This window comes from Oncorhynchus tshawytscha, linkage group LG18 (genome assembly GCF_018296145.1).
Source record: "Oncorhynchus tshawytscha isolate Ot180627B linkage group LG18, Otsh_v2.0, whole genome shotgun sequence".
NCBI lineage: Eukaryota > Metazoa > Chordata > Actinopteri > Salmoniformes > Salmonidae > Oncorhynchus > Oncorhynchus tshawytscha.
Window position 1 is genome coordinate 44,542,344 of NC_056446.1, and position 14,513 is coordinate 44,556,856.

At 46.9% G+C, this 14,513-nt stretch overlaps 1 protein-coding gene across 1 annotated transcript in view; it reads left to right on the top strand.

The window, feature by feature from the left end:
• The window catches only part of LOC121840008 (neuroblastoma-amplified sequence-like), a 136,949-nt gene that overhangs the window by 107,540 nt on the left and 14,896 nt on the right, over nt 1–14,513 (top strand). Inside the window, exons 7-8 of the mRNA XM_042301125.1 lie at nt 8,159–8,298; nt 13,061–13,214. Of these exons, the coding sequence (XP_042157059.1) occupies nt 8,159–8,298; nt 13,061–13,214 (294 nt within the window). The remainder of the gene's footprint in view (nt 1–8,158; nt 8,299–13,060; nt 13,215–14,513) is intronic.

A 14,513-nucleotide genomic window follows, 5' to 3' on the forward strand; every position in this document is an offset into this window, starting at 1 on the left:
GTGTTTTTTATGCCAATTTTAGCCGCACACTTGTGGTTTGTGTTCATGGATTTTATGTTGTATGTTTTACCCCCACTTTCCATCAATTTGTATAGCTCATGACAAATTAAGTCAAAAGCTTTTTTGAAATCAGCAAAGCATGAGAAGACTTTGCCTTTGTTTTGGTTTGTTTGGTTGTCCATTAGGGTGAATACATGGTCGGTCGTACGGTAATTTGGTAAAAAGCCAATTTGACATTTTCTCAGGACATTGTTTTCACTGAGGAAATGTTGGAGTCTGCAGAGTATTTGTTCGAGATTGCTGTTGACATATATTCCAGGTAATTATTGTGGTCAAATTTCTTTCCAATTTTATGATTTGAGGTGATCAGTCCTTGGTTCCAAATATAGGGGAAGATGCCAGAGCTGAGGATGACGTTGAAGAGTTTAAGCCAATTGGAATACGTGGTCTGTGTTGTGTATTTAGTCTTTAAATGTGACGTCTGTTTATTTGATCAAATCAATTCTCTGTAATTATTATGACATGATTAAACTAATGTAAATTTAATTAACTAGGAATTCCATTTAAATTGTTCACATTTACAAAGTTATAATCTATTTTAATATCTGATCAATTATTCTTCTATTAATTAATTAACCACTAGGCAGGGTAGCCTAGTTGTTAGAGTGTAGAGGCGGCAGGGTAGCCTAGTGGTTAGAGCGTTGGACTAGTAACCGAAAGGTTGCAAGTTTGAATCCCCGAGCTGACAAGGTAAAAATCTGTCGTTCTGCCCCTGAACAGGCAGTTAACCCACTGTTCCCCAGTAGGCCGTCATTGAAAATAAGAATTCGTTCTTAACTGACTTGCCTAGTAAAATAAAGGTAAAATAAATAAAAAATAATAATAATTACTACCTTCGTCAGTCTCATCAAAACATCAAAACATCATAAATGGTTGGTTATCTGCACGAACCCAGCCTCTACTATGAATCATCCCATACACCAAATGGCTCAATTATTTACTAACTAACTAAATAATCACAGAAATACATCAGAAACAAACAGTAGATATCGGTTAGTAACAACGATAGGAAAGAGTCCCTAGTGGACCAAGCCGATATGGCGGTTTGGTGGACAAAGGGAAAGGGGTGGAGACTGAGAGAGAGCGGGTTATCCTTCGCACATGAACGGCCGTTCATTCTATTTATGCCCATGTCATTGTTGTCTTCTCTGTTGGAACCCGGTCCGTCTGCTGGAGATCAGAGTCTCTCTGGTTGCGTTTCCCCCGAAGATCAAAGTATTTCAGGGTTAGAGTGGATACTTCAGAGTACCATTCAGAAATGTTCTCATAGATTAGATGTTTGAAGGTTCTCTGTATTCTCGGTTTACGTCATTTCTAGCTGCTGACTAGTCATTTGTATCTAAGATTTTCTCTTATTCTGTAGGGATCGATAGTCTCAGAGTTGAACCACTTCCAGCCGTGGAGCCAACGCTCCACGTGGAATAGTCTTGTCCTTTGGTAGAGTTGTAGTTTCAACCACTTCACACACCAGCGTCACCCAGAATGCTTTGGTCTCAGAAATCCAACCGCTCGTCACCACAGCTGGAGTTTGTTTACCATACTGTGTATCCTATCTATCTATCCTACTATCCTCCCCACAAGCCTTGTTGGGGTTGGTGGGTTCGTATTTTGTCCTTTAGTTCATTCAATGTAATTGGAGAATCTCGCTGACAGATCATTCATTACACACCATCTCGTTAGTATGCACTGCAAATGTAAACATGTTGTGTGTGTGTGTACCTGCCTGGTGTGTGTGTGTGTGTGGGTGTGTGTGTGTACCTGCCTGGTGTGTGTGTGTGTGTGTGTGTACCTGCCTGTGTGTGTGTGTGTGTGTGTGTACCTGCCTGGTGTGTGTGTAAGCCCATGTCTGAATGTTTCAGGTGTGTGACCTACTTTGTGTAGTGTTGGATTCTCTTGTTTTGTCTGTCTGTCTGTGGGGTGGTATATTAATAGTGTCTGTCTGTCTGTCTGTGGGGTGGTATATTAATAGTGTCTGTCTGTCTGTCTGTGGGGTGGTATATTAATAGTGTCTGTCTGTCTGTCTGGGGTGGTATATTAATAGTGTCTGTCTGTCTGTCTGTGGGGTGGTATATTAATAGTGTCTGTCTGTCTGTCTGTGGGGTGGTATATTAATAGTGTCTGTCTGTCTGTCTGTGGGGTGGTATATTAATAGTGTCTGTCTGTCTGTCTGTGGGGTGGTATATTAATAGTGTCTGTCTGTCTGTCTGTGGGGTGGTATATTAATAGTGTCTGTCTGTCTGTCTGTGGGGTGGTATATTAATAGTGTCTGTCTGTCTGTGGGGTGGTATATTAATAGTGTCTGTCTGTCTGTGGGGTGGTATATTAATAGTGTCTGTCTGTCTGTGGGGTGGTATATTAATAGTGTCTGTCTGTCTGTCTGTGGGGTGGTATATTAATAGTGTCTGTCTGTCTGTGGGGTGGTATATTAATAGTGTCTGTCTGTCTGTCTGTGGGGTGGTATATTAATAGTGTCTGTCTGTCTGTGGGGTGGTATATTAATAGTGTCTGTCTGTCTGTCTGTGGGGTGGTATATTAATAGTGTCTGTCTGTGGGGTGGTATATTAATAGTGTCTGTCTGTCTGTCTGTGGGGTGGTATATTAATAGTGTCTGTCTGTCTGTCTGTGGGGTGGTATATTAATAGTGTCTGTCTGTCTGTCTGTCTGGGGTGGTATATTAATAGTGTCTGTCTGTCTGTCTGTGGGGTGGTATATTAATCTGTCTGTCTGTCTGTCTGTCTGTGGGGTGGTATATTAATAGTGTCTGTCTGTCTGTGGGGTGGTATATTAATAGTGTCTGTCTGTCTGTGGGGTGGTATATTAATAGTGTCTGTCTGTCTGTGTGGTATATTAATGTCTGTCTGTATCTTAATAGTGTCTGTCTGTCTGTCTGTCTGTGGGGTGGTATATTAATAGTGTCTGTCTGTCTGTGGGGTGGTATATTAATAGTGTCTGTCTGTCTGTGGGGTGGTATATTAATAGTGTCTGTCTGTCTGTCTGTGGGGTGGTATATTAATAGTGTCTGTCTGTCTGTCTGTGGGGTGGTATATTAATAGTGTCTGTCTGTCTGTGGGGTGGTATATTAATAGTGTCTGTCTGTCTGTCTGGGGTGGTATATTAATAGTGTCTGTCTGTCTGTCTGTCTGGGGTGTATATTAATAGTCTGTCTGTCTGTCTGTGGGGTGGTATATTAATAGTGTCTGTCTGTCTGTCTGTGGGGTGGTATATTAATAGTGTGTCTGTCTGTCTGTCTTAATAGTGTCTGTCTGTGGGGTGGTCTGTCTGTCTGTCTGTCTGTCTGTCTGTCTGTCTGTAGTGTCTGTCTGTCTGTCTGTATATTAATAGTGTCTGTCTGTCTGTCTGTGGGTGGTATATTAATAGTGTCTGTCTGTCTGTCTGTGGGGTGGTATATTAATGTCTGTCTGTCTGTCTGTGGGGTGGTATATTAATAGTGTCTGTCTGTCTGTCTGTGGGTGGTATATTAATAGTGTCTGTCTGTCTGTGTCTGTGGGGTGGTATATTGTAGTGTCTGTCTGTCTGTGGGGTGGTATATTAATAGTGTCTGTCTGTCTGTCTGTCTGTCTGTCTGTCTGTCTGTGGGGTGGTATATTAATAGTGTCTGTCTGTCTGTCTGTGGGGTGGTCTGTCTAATAGTGTCTGTCTGTCTGTCTGTGGGGTCTGTCTGTCTGTAGTGTCTGTCTGTCTGTCTGTGGGGTGGTATATTAATAGTGTCTGTCTGTCTGTGGGGTGGTATATTAATAGTGTCTGTCTGTCTGTCTGTATATTAATAGTGTCTGTCTGTCTGTGGGGTGGTATATTAATAGTGTCTGTCTGTCTGTGGGGTGGTATATTAATAGTGTCTGTCTGTCTGTGGGGTGGTATATTAATAGTGTCTGTCTGTCTGTGGGGTGTATATTAATAGTGTCTGTCTGTCTGTGGGGTGTATATTAATAGTGTCTGTCTGTCTGTGGGGTGGTATATTAATAGTGTCTGTCTGTCTGTCTGTGGTATATTAATAGTGTCTGTCTGTCTGTCTGTCTGTGGGGTGGTATATTAATAGTGTCTGTCTGTCTGTGGGGTGGTATATTAATAGTGTCTGTCTGTGGGGTGGTATATTAATAGTGTCTGTCTGTCTGTGGGGTGGTATATTAATAGTGTCTGTCTGTCTGTGGGGTGGTATATTAATAGTGTCTGTCTGTCTGTGGGGTGGTCTATTAATAGTGTCTGTCTGTCTGTGGGGTGGTATATTAATAGTGTCTGTCTGTCTGTCTGTCTGTGGGGTGGTATATTAATAGTGTCTGTCTGTCTGTGGGGTGGTATATTAATAGTGTCTGTCTGTCTGTGGGGTGGTATATTAATAGTGTCTGTCTGTCTGTCTGTGGGGTCTGTCTGTTAATAGTGTCTGTCTGTCTGTCTGTGGGGTGGTATATTAATAGTGTCTGTCTGTCTGTCTGTCTGTGGGGTGTATATTAATAGTGTCTGTCTGTCTGTGGGGTGGTATATTAATAGTGTCTGTCTGTCTGTGGGGTGGTATATTAATAGTGTCTGTCTGTCTGTCTGTCTATGGGGTGGTCTATTAATAGTGTCTGTCTGTCTGTCTGTGGTATATTAATAGTGTCTGTCTGTCTGTCTGTGTCTGTCTGTGGTATATTAATAGTGTCTGTCTGTCTATGGGGTGGTATATCTGTCTGTCTGTCTGTCTGTCTGTGGGGTGGTATATTAATAGTGTCTGTCTGTCTGTGGGGTGGTATATTAATAGTGTCTGTCTGTCTGTCTGTGGGGTCTGTCTGTATATTAATAGTGTCTGTCTGTCTGTGGGGTGGTATATTAATAGTGTCTGTCTGTCTGTGGGGTGGTATCTGTCTGTAGTGTCTGTCTGTCTGTGGGGTCTGTATATTAATGTCTGTCTGTCTGTCTGTCTGTCTGTCTGTCTGTATATTAATAGTGTCTGTCTGTCTGTCTGTGGGTTGGTATCTGTCTGTCTGTCTGTCTGTCTGTGGGGTGTATATTGTAGTGTCTGTCTGTCTGTTGTATATTGTCTGTCTGTCTGTCTGTCTGTCTGTGGGGTGTATATTAATAGTGTCTGTCTGTCTGTCTGTGGGGTGGTATATTAATAGTGTCTGTCTGTCTGTCTGTGGGGTGGTATATTAACAGTGTCTGTCTGTCTGTGGGGTGGTATATTGTCTGTCTGTCTGTCTGTCTGTCTGTCTGTAATAGTGTCTGTCTGTCTGTCTGTGGGGTGGTATATCTAATAGTGTCTGTCTGTCTGTCTGTGGGTGGTATATTAATAGTGTCTGTCTGTCTGTCTGTGGGGTGGTATATTAATAGTGTCTGTCTGTCTGTCTGTCTGTCTATTAATAGTGTCTGTCTGTCTGTGGGTGGTATATTAATAGTGTCTGTCTGTCTGTGGGGTGGTATATTAATAGTGTCTGTCTGTCTGTCTGTGGGTCTGGTATATTAATAGTGTCTGTCTGTCTGTGGGGTGGTATATCTGTAGTGTCTGTCTGTCTGTCTGGGGTGTATGTCTAATAGTGTCTGTCTGTCTGTCTGTCTGTCTGTCTGTATTCTAGTGTCTGTCTGTCTGTCTGGGGTGTATATTAATAGTGTCTGTCTGTGGGGTGTATATCTAATAGTGTCTGTCTGTCTGTGGGGTCTGTATATTAATAGTGTCTGTCTGTCTGTGGGGTGGTATATTAATAGTGTCTGTCTGTCTGGGGTGTCTATATTAATAGTGTCTGTCTGTGGGGTCTGTATATTAATAGTGTCTGTCTGTGGGGTGGTATATTAATAGTGTCTGTCTGTCTGTATATTAATAGTGTCTGTCTGTCTGTCTGTCTGGGTGTCTGTCTATATTAATAGTGTCTGTCTGTCTGTCTGGGGTGGTATATTAATAGTGTCTGTCTGTCTGTGGGGTGGTATATTAATAGTGTCTGTCTGTCTGTCTGTGGGGTGGTATATTAATAGTGTCTGTCTGTCTGTGGGGTCTGTATATTAATAGTGTCTGTCTGTCTGTCTGTCTATCTGGGTGGTATATTAATAGTGTCTGTCTGTGGGGTGTGTCTATTAATAGTGTCTGTCTGTCTGTCTGTGGGGTGGTATATTAATAGTGTCTGTCTGTCTGTCTGTCTGTCTGTGGGGTGGTATATTAATAGTGTGTCTGTCTGTGGGGTGGTATATTAATAGTGTCTGTCTGTGGGGTGGTATATTAATAGTGTCTGTCTGTCTGTCTGTGGGGTGGTATATTAATAGTGTCTGTCTGTCTATGGGGTGGTATATCTGTAGTGTCTGTCTGTCTGTCTGTGGGGTCTGTATATTAATAGTGTCTGTCTGTCTGTCTGTCTGTCTGTCTGTCTGGGGTGGTATATTAATAGTGTCTGTCTGTCTGTCTGTCTGGGGTGGTCTGTCTAATAGTGTCTGTCTGTCTGTCTGTGGGGTGGTATATTAATAGTGTCTGTCTGTCTGTGGGGTGGTATATTAATAGTGTCTGTCTGTCTGTCTGTGGGGTGGTATATTAATAGTGTCTGTCTGTCTGTCTGTGGGGTGGTATATTAATAGTGTCTGTCTGTCTGTCTGTCTGTGGGGTGGTATCTTAATAGTGTCTGTCTGTCTGTCTGGGTGTCTATATTAATAGTGTCTGTCTGTCTGTGGGGTGGTATATTAATAGTGTCTGTCTGTCTGTGGGTGGTATATTAATAGTGTCTGTCTGTCTGTGGGGTGGTATATTAATAGTGTCTGTCTGTCTGTGGGGTGGTATATTAATAGTGTCTGTCTGTCTGTCTGTGGGGTGGTATATTAATAGTGTCTGTCTGTCTGTCTGTCTGTGGTATATTAATAGTGTCTGTCTGTCTGTCTGTCTGTGGTCTGTATATTAATAGTGTCTGTCTGTCTGTCTGTCTATGGGGTGGTATATTAATAGTGTCTGTCTGTCTGTGGGGTGGTATATTAATAGTGTCTGTCTGTCTGTGGGGTGGTATATTAATAGTGTCTGTCTGTCTGTCTGTGGGGTGGTATATTAATAGTGTCTGTCTGTCTGTCTGTCTGTGGGGTGGTATATTAATAGTCTGTCTGTCTGTCTGTCTGTGGGGTGGTATATTAATAGTGTCTGTCTGTCTGTCTGTCTGTCTGTGGGGTTGTATATTAATAGTGTGTCTGTCTGTGGGGTGGTATATTAATAGTGTCTGTCTGTCTGTGGGGTGGTATATTAATAGTGTCTGTCTGTCTGTCTGTGGGGTGGTATATTAATAGTGTCTGTCTGTCTGTCTGTGGGTTGGTATATTAATCTGTCTGTCTGTCTGTCTGTCTGTGGGGTGGTATATTAATAGTGTCTGTCTGTCTGTGGGGTGGTATATTAATAGTGTCTGTCTGTGGGGTGGTATATTAATAGTGTCTGTCTGTCTGTCTGTGGGGTGGTATATTAATAGTGTCTGTCTGTCTGTGGGGTGTTAGTGTCTGTCTGTCTGTCTGTGGGTGGTATATTAATAGTGTATGTCTGTCTGTCTGTCTGTCTGTGGGGTGGTATATTAATAGTGTGTCTGTCTGTGGGGTGGTATATTAATAGTGTCTGTCTGTCTGTCTATGGGGTGGTATATTAATAGTGTCTGTCTGTCTGTGGGTTGGTATATTAATAGTGTCTGTCTGTCTGTCTGTGGGGTGTTAGTGTCTGTCTGTATATTGTCTGTCTGTCTGTCTGTCTGTCGTTAGTATATTGTCTGTCTGTCTGTGGGGTGTTAGTATATTGTCTGTCTGTCTGTGGGGTGTTAGTATATTAATAGTGTCTCTGTCTGTGAGGTGTTAGTATATTGTCTGTCTGTCTGTGAGGTGTTAGTATATTGTCTGTCTGTCTGTGGGGTGTTAGTATATTAATAGTGTTGATAGGACTCTGAACTGTTAAATCTGAGAACGAATGAAACGATTTACTTTAATTCTCTCTCTCCCCCTCCCCTCTCTTCCCCCCCCTCTCTTCCCTCCCTCTCTCCCCCTCCCTCTCTCCCCCTCCCTCTCTCCCCCTCCCTCTCTCTCTCCCCCCTCCTCTCTCTCTTTTCCCCCTCCTCTCTCTCTCTCCCCCTCCTCTCTCTCTCCCCCTCCTCTCTCTTTCTGTCAGGTGGAGATGGATGACATAGAAAATGAGGAGAAGAGGTATCGTCTCTTCCTCCAGCTGCTAGGCGACAGCAGGAAGTGGGAGGAGTTTCAGCAGCTGATGCTCCTCCTCCAGGCGTGGCCACCTATGATGAAAGAGGAAGTGTAGGTGTATTTGATATGATGTTTTATCTCTAGTTCAATTCTGATTCTCTACCGGTCTCCCAAGGGTTGCACTCATTAGCTCCCCATTAAAAGATTGATGCATAGTGGGAGGGAGGGACAGACATGATATTAAGGAGAGGGGGAAAGAGACGGAGGAGGGAGAGAGGGGAGGGGTGGAAGTAGGGCGAGAAGGAGAGGGGGAAAGAGAGGGAGGAGGGAGAGAGGGGAGGGGTGGAAGTAGGGTGAGAAGGAGAGGGGGAAAGAGGAAGGAGGGAGAGAAGGAGAGGGGGAAAGAGAGGAAGGAGGGAGAGAAGGAGAGGGGGAAAGAGAGGAAGGAGGGAGAGAAAGAGGGGTGGAAGGAGGGGGTAGGAGAGGAGGGGTGGAAGGAGGGAGAGAAGGAGAGGAGGAAAGAGAGGGAGGAGAGAGGGGAGGGGTGGAAGTAGGGTGAGAAGGGGTGGAAGGGGTGGAAGTAGGGCGAGAAGGAGAGGGGGAAAGAGAGGGAGGAGGGAGAGAGGGGAGGGGTGGAAGTAGGGTGAGAAGGAGAGGGGGAAAGAGAGGAAGGAGGGAGAGAAGGAGAGGGGGAAAGAGAGGAAGGAGGGAGAGAAGGAGAGGGGGAAAGAGAGGAAGGAGGGAGAGAAAGAGGGGTGGAAGGAGGGGGTAGGAGAGGAGGGGTGGAAGGAGGGAGAGAAGGAGAGGAGGAAAGAGAGGGAGAGAGGGGAGGGGTGGAAGTAGGGTGAGAAGGAGAGGGGAGGGGTGGAAGTAGGGTGAGAAGGAGAGGGGGAAAGAGAGGAAGGAGGGAGAGAAAGAGGGGTGGAAGGAGGGGGTAGGAGAGGAGGGGTGGAAGGAGGGAGAGAAGGAGAGGAGGAAAGAGAGGGAGGAGGGAGAGAGGGGAGGGGTGGAAGTAGGGTGAGAAGGAGAGGGGAGGGGTGGAAGTAGGGTGAGAAGGAGAGGGGGAAAGAGAGGAAGGAGGGAGAGAAGGAGAGGGGGAAAGAGAGGAAGGAGGGAGAGAAGGAGAGGGGGAAAGAGAGGAGGGGTGGAAGTAGGGCGAGAAGGAAGGAGGGAGAGAAGGAGAGGGGGAAAGAGAAAGAGGAGGAGTGGGAGGAGGGAGAGAAGGAGGGAGAGGAGGGGTGGAAGTAGGGAGAGAAAGAGAGGGGGAAGGAGAGGAAGTAGGGAGAGAAAGAGAGGGGGAAGGAGAGGAGGGGTGGAAGGAGGGAGAGAAAGAGAGGAGGGGGAAGGAGAGGAGGGGTGGAAGGAGGGAGAGAAAGAGGGGGTAGAAGAGGAGGGGTGGAAGGAAGGAGGGGGTAGGAGAGGAGGGGTGGAAGGAGGGAGAGAAAGAGGGGTAAGGAGAGAAGGAGGGGTGGAAGGAGGGGTGGAAGGAGAGAAAGAGGGGTGGAAGGAGAGAAAGAGGGGTGGAAGGAGGGAGAGAAGGAGGGGTGGAAGGAGGGAGAGAAGGAGGGGGAAAGGAGAGAAAGAGGGGTGGAAGGAGAGAAAGAGGGGTGGAAGGAGGGAGAGAAAGAGGGGTGGAGGGAGAGAAAGAAGGGGGAGAGGAGGGATGGAAGGAGGGGGTAGGAGAGGCGGGGTGGAAGGAGGGAGAGAAAGAGGGGTGGAGGGAGATAAAGAGGGGTGGCGGGAGAGAAAGAGGGGGAAAGGAGAGGAGGGGTGGAAGGAGGGAGAGAAACGGTAACGGTGCGTGGGTAAAATCACTTCAGATTTTAGTAGTGAACTAAACAACTTGATTTAGAACCACGGAGATTATGGGGGAGGGAGGGAGGGAGACACTACCCTGTTACCGCTAGTATTACAGACACTACCCTGTTACCGCTAGTATTACAGACACTACCCTGTTACCGCTAGTATTACAGACACTACCCTGTTACCGCTAGTAACAACAACAACTCCAGCGGTTGACATCTCTATGATGGCGACAACTGGAAACATCTGACTCTCTCTCTCTCTCCCCCTCTCTCTCCCTCTCTGTGCCTCTCTCTCTCCCCTCTCTCCCTCTCTGTGCCGCCCTCCCTCTCTCCCCCCTCTCTCTCTCCCCTCTCTCTCTCTCTGTCTCCCCTCTCTCTGTGCCGCCCTCTCTCTCTCCCCCCTCTCTCTCTCTCTCTCCCCTCTCTCCCTCTCTGTGCCGCCCCTCTCTCTCCCCCTCTCTCTCTCTCTCTCCCCTCTCTCTCCCCCTCTCTCTCTCTCCCTCTCTCCCTCTCTCTGTGCCTCTCTCTCTCTCCCCTCTCTCTGTGCCTCCCTCTCTCTCTCCCCCTCTCTCTCTCTCTCCCCTCTCTCTGTGCCGCCCTCTCTCCCCCCCTCTCTCTCTCTCCCCTCTCTCTGTGCCGCCCTCTCTCTCTCCCCCTCTCTCTCTCTCTCTCTCAATTCAATGGCTTTATTGTGATGGGAAACATATTTACATTGCCAAAGCAAGTGAAGTAGATTTTAAACAAAAGTCAAATTAACAGTAAATATTACACTCACAACTTCCAAAAGAATAAAGTATTTTCTAATGTCATGTGTAAATAGTTAAAGTACAAAAGGGAAAATAAATAAACATAAATATGGTTTTTATTTACAATGGTGTTTGTTCTTCACTGGTTGACCTTTTCTTGTGGTAACAGGTCACACATCTTGCTGCTGTGATGGCACACTGTGGAATTTCACCCAGTAGATATGGGAGTTTATCATTATTGGGTTTTTCAAATTCTTTGTGTATCTGTGTAATCTGAGGGAAATATGTCTCTCTCATATAGTCATACATTGGGCAGGAGGTTAGGAAGTGCAGCTCAGTTTCCAACTCATTTTGTGGGCAGTGAGCACATAGCCTGTCTTCTCTTGAGTGCAAGGTCTGCCTACGGAGGCCTTTCTCAATAGCAAGGCTATTCTCACTGAGTCTGTACATAGTCAAAGCTTTCCTTAAGTTTGGGTCAGAATTCTTCGTTGGTGACTGGATCCCAGACCTCACAACCATAATCAGTTAATCTGGAAAATGTAAATTATAATATAACTGGTGGTACAACTCTGTTTCTTCCTTCAGCTGTAGTGGCAATACCACTGGCATGACCCTGACCCTGGCATGACCCTGACCCTGGCATGACCCTAACCCTGGCATGACCCTGACCCTGGCATGACCCTAACCCTGGCATGACCCTAACCCTGACCCTAACCCTGGCATAACCCTAACCCTGGCATGACCCTAACCCTGACCCTAACCCTAACCCTACCCCTGACATGACCCTAACCCTACCCCTGGCATGACCCTGACCCTAACCCTAACCCTACCCCTGGCATGACCCTGACCCTAACCCTGGCATGACCCTAACCCTGACCCTAACCCTGGCATGACCCTGACCCTAACCCTACCCCTGGCATGACCCTGACCCTAACCCTAACCCTGGCATGAACCTAACCCTAACCCTGGCATAACCCTGACCCTAACCCTGGCATGACCCTGACCCTAACCCTACCCCTGGCATGACCCTGACCCTAACCCTACCCCTGGCATGACCCTAACCCTAACCCTGGCATAACCCTGACCCTAACCCTGGCATGACCCTGGCCCTAACCCTAACCCTGGTATGACCCTGATCCTAACCCTGGCATGACCCTAACCCTGGTATGACCCTACCCCTACCATGACCCTAACCCTGGTATGACCCTGACCCTGGCATGACCCTGACCCTGGCATGACCCTAACCCTGGCATGACCCTGACCCTGGCATGACCCTAACCCTGGCATGACCCTAACCCTGACCCTAACCCTGGCATAACCCTAACCCTGGCATGACCCTAACCCTGACCCTAACCCTACCCCTGACATGACCCTAACCCTACCCCTGGCATGACCCTGACCCTAACCCTAACCCTGGCATGACCCTGACCCTAACCCTGGCATGACCCTAACCCTGGCATGACCCTAACCCTGACCCTAACCCTGGCATGACCCTGACCCTAACCCTACCCCTGGCATGACCCTGACCCTAAACCTAACCCTGGCATGAACCTAACCCTAACCCTGGCATAACCCTGACCCTAACCCTGGCATGACCCTGACCCTAACCCTACCCCTGGCATGACCCTAACCCTAACCCTGGCATAACCCTGACCCTAACTCTGGCATGACCCTGGCCCTAACCCTAACCCTGGTATGACCCTGATCCTAACCCTGGCATGACCCTAACCCTGGTATGACCCTACCCATGACCCTACCCCTACCATGACCCTAACCCTGGTATGACCCTGACCCTGGCATGACCCTAACCCTGGCATGACCCTAACCCTGATGGGAGCTGACCAGCTAAATGAATGGCTGTCTACTTTCTCTCTCCCTCGTTCTGTTCCTCCTCTCCTCCTGTCTTCTCCTCAACCTCATCCCTCCTCCTGTTCCTCCTCTCCTCATGTCTTCTCCTCAGTTGTCCTGTCTTCTCCTCAGTTGTCCTGTCTTCTCCTCAGTTGTCATGTCTTCTCCTCAGTTGTCCTGTCTTCTCCTCGGTTATCCTGTCTTCTCCTCAGTTGTCCTGTCTTCTCCTCAGTTGTCCTGTCTTCTCCTCAGTTGTCCTGTCTTCTCCTCGGTTGTCCTGTCTTCTCCTCGGTTGTCCTGTCTTCTCCTCAGTTGTCCTGTCTTCTCCTCAGTTGTCCTGTCTTCTCCTCAGTTGTCCTGTCTTCTCCTCAGCCCTCCTTCTGTTCTTCCTCTCCTCCTGTCTTCTGTTATAGTTTTGAACCAACACATTTTACAGACCCACACAGTAACCTCTCTTTCTGCATCTCTCCTCAGTGCTCAGTGTGAGCGTAACCCCTGGGTGGTGTTGACCTCTACCTTAATAGAATGCTGCAGAGGTCACGGGTCAGAGGTCAGACTGGACCTGGGTCAGGAGATCATGAACATGGTCCGCTCCCTCTACCCCTCCAAACACAAACTACCTGCACAGGTAACACCTACCAGTGTGTGTAGAACTAGACAGTGTAGTATAATGGTATTCTGTGTAGAACTAGACAGTGTAGTATAATGGTATTCTGTGTAGAACTAGACAGTAGTATAATGGTATTCTGTGTGTAGAACTAGACAGTGTAGTATAATGGTATTCTGTGTAGAACTAGACAGTAGTATAATGGTATTCTGTGTAGAACTAGACAGTGTAGTATAATGGTATTCTGTGTGTAGAACTAGACAGTGTAGTATAATGGTATTCTGTGTGTAGAACTAGACAGTGTAGTATAATGGTATTCTGTGTGTAGAACTAGACAGTGTAGTATAATGGTATTCTGTGTGTAGAACTAGACAGTGTAGTATAATGGTATTCTGTGTGTAGAACTAGACAGTGTAGTATAATGGTATTCTGTGTAGAACTAGACAGTGTAGTATAATGGTATTCTGTGTGTAGAACTAGACAGTGTAGTATAATGGTATTCTGTGTAGAACTAGACAGTGTAGTATAATGGTATTCTGTGTGTAGAACTAGACAGTGTAGTATAATGGTATTCTGTGTGTAGAACTAGACAGTGTAGTATAATGGTATTCTGTGTGTAGAACTAGACACACTACCACACTGCACACTGCCCTAACCCATCTGGACAAGAGGAATACCTATGTGAGAATGCTGTTCATCGACTACAGCTCGGCATTCAACACCATAGTACCCTCCAAGCTCGTCATCAAGCTCGAGACCCTGGGTCTCGACCCCGCCCTGTGCAACTGGGTACTGGACTTCCTGACGGGCCGCCCCAGGTGGTGAGGGTAGGCAACAACATCTCCTCCCCGCTGATCCTCAACACTGGGGCCCCACAAGGGTGCGTTCTGAGCCCCCTCCTGTACTCCCTGTTCACCCACGACTGCGTGGCCATGCACGCTCCAACTCAATCATCAAGTTTGCGGACGACACAACAGTGGTAGGCTTGATCACCAACAACGACGAGACGGCCTACAGGGAGGAGGTGAGGGCCCTCGGAGTGTGGTGTCAGGAAAATAACCTCACACTCAACGTCAACAAAACTAAGGAGATGATTGTGGACTTCAGGAAACAGCAGAGGGAACACCCCCATCCACATCGATGGAACAGTAGTGGAGAGGGTAGCAAGTTTTAAGTTCCTCGGCATACACATCACAGACAAACTGAATTGGTCCACTCACACAGACAGCATCGTGAGGAAGGCGCAGCAGCGCCTCTTCAACCTCAGGAGGCTGAAGAAATTCGGCTTGTCACCAAAAGCACTCACAAACTTCTACAGAT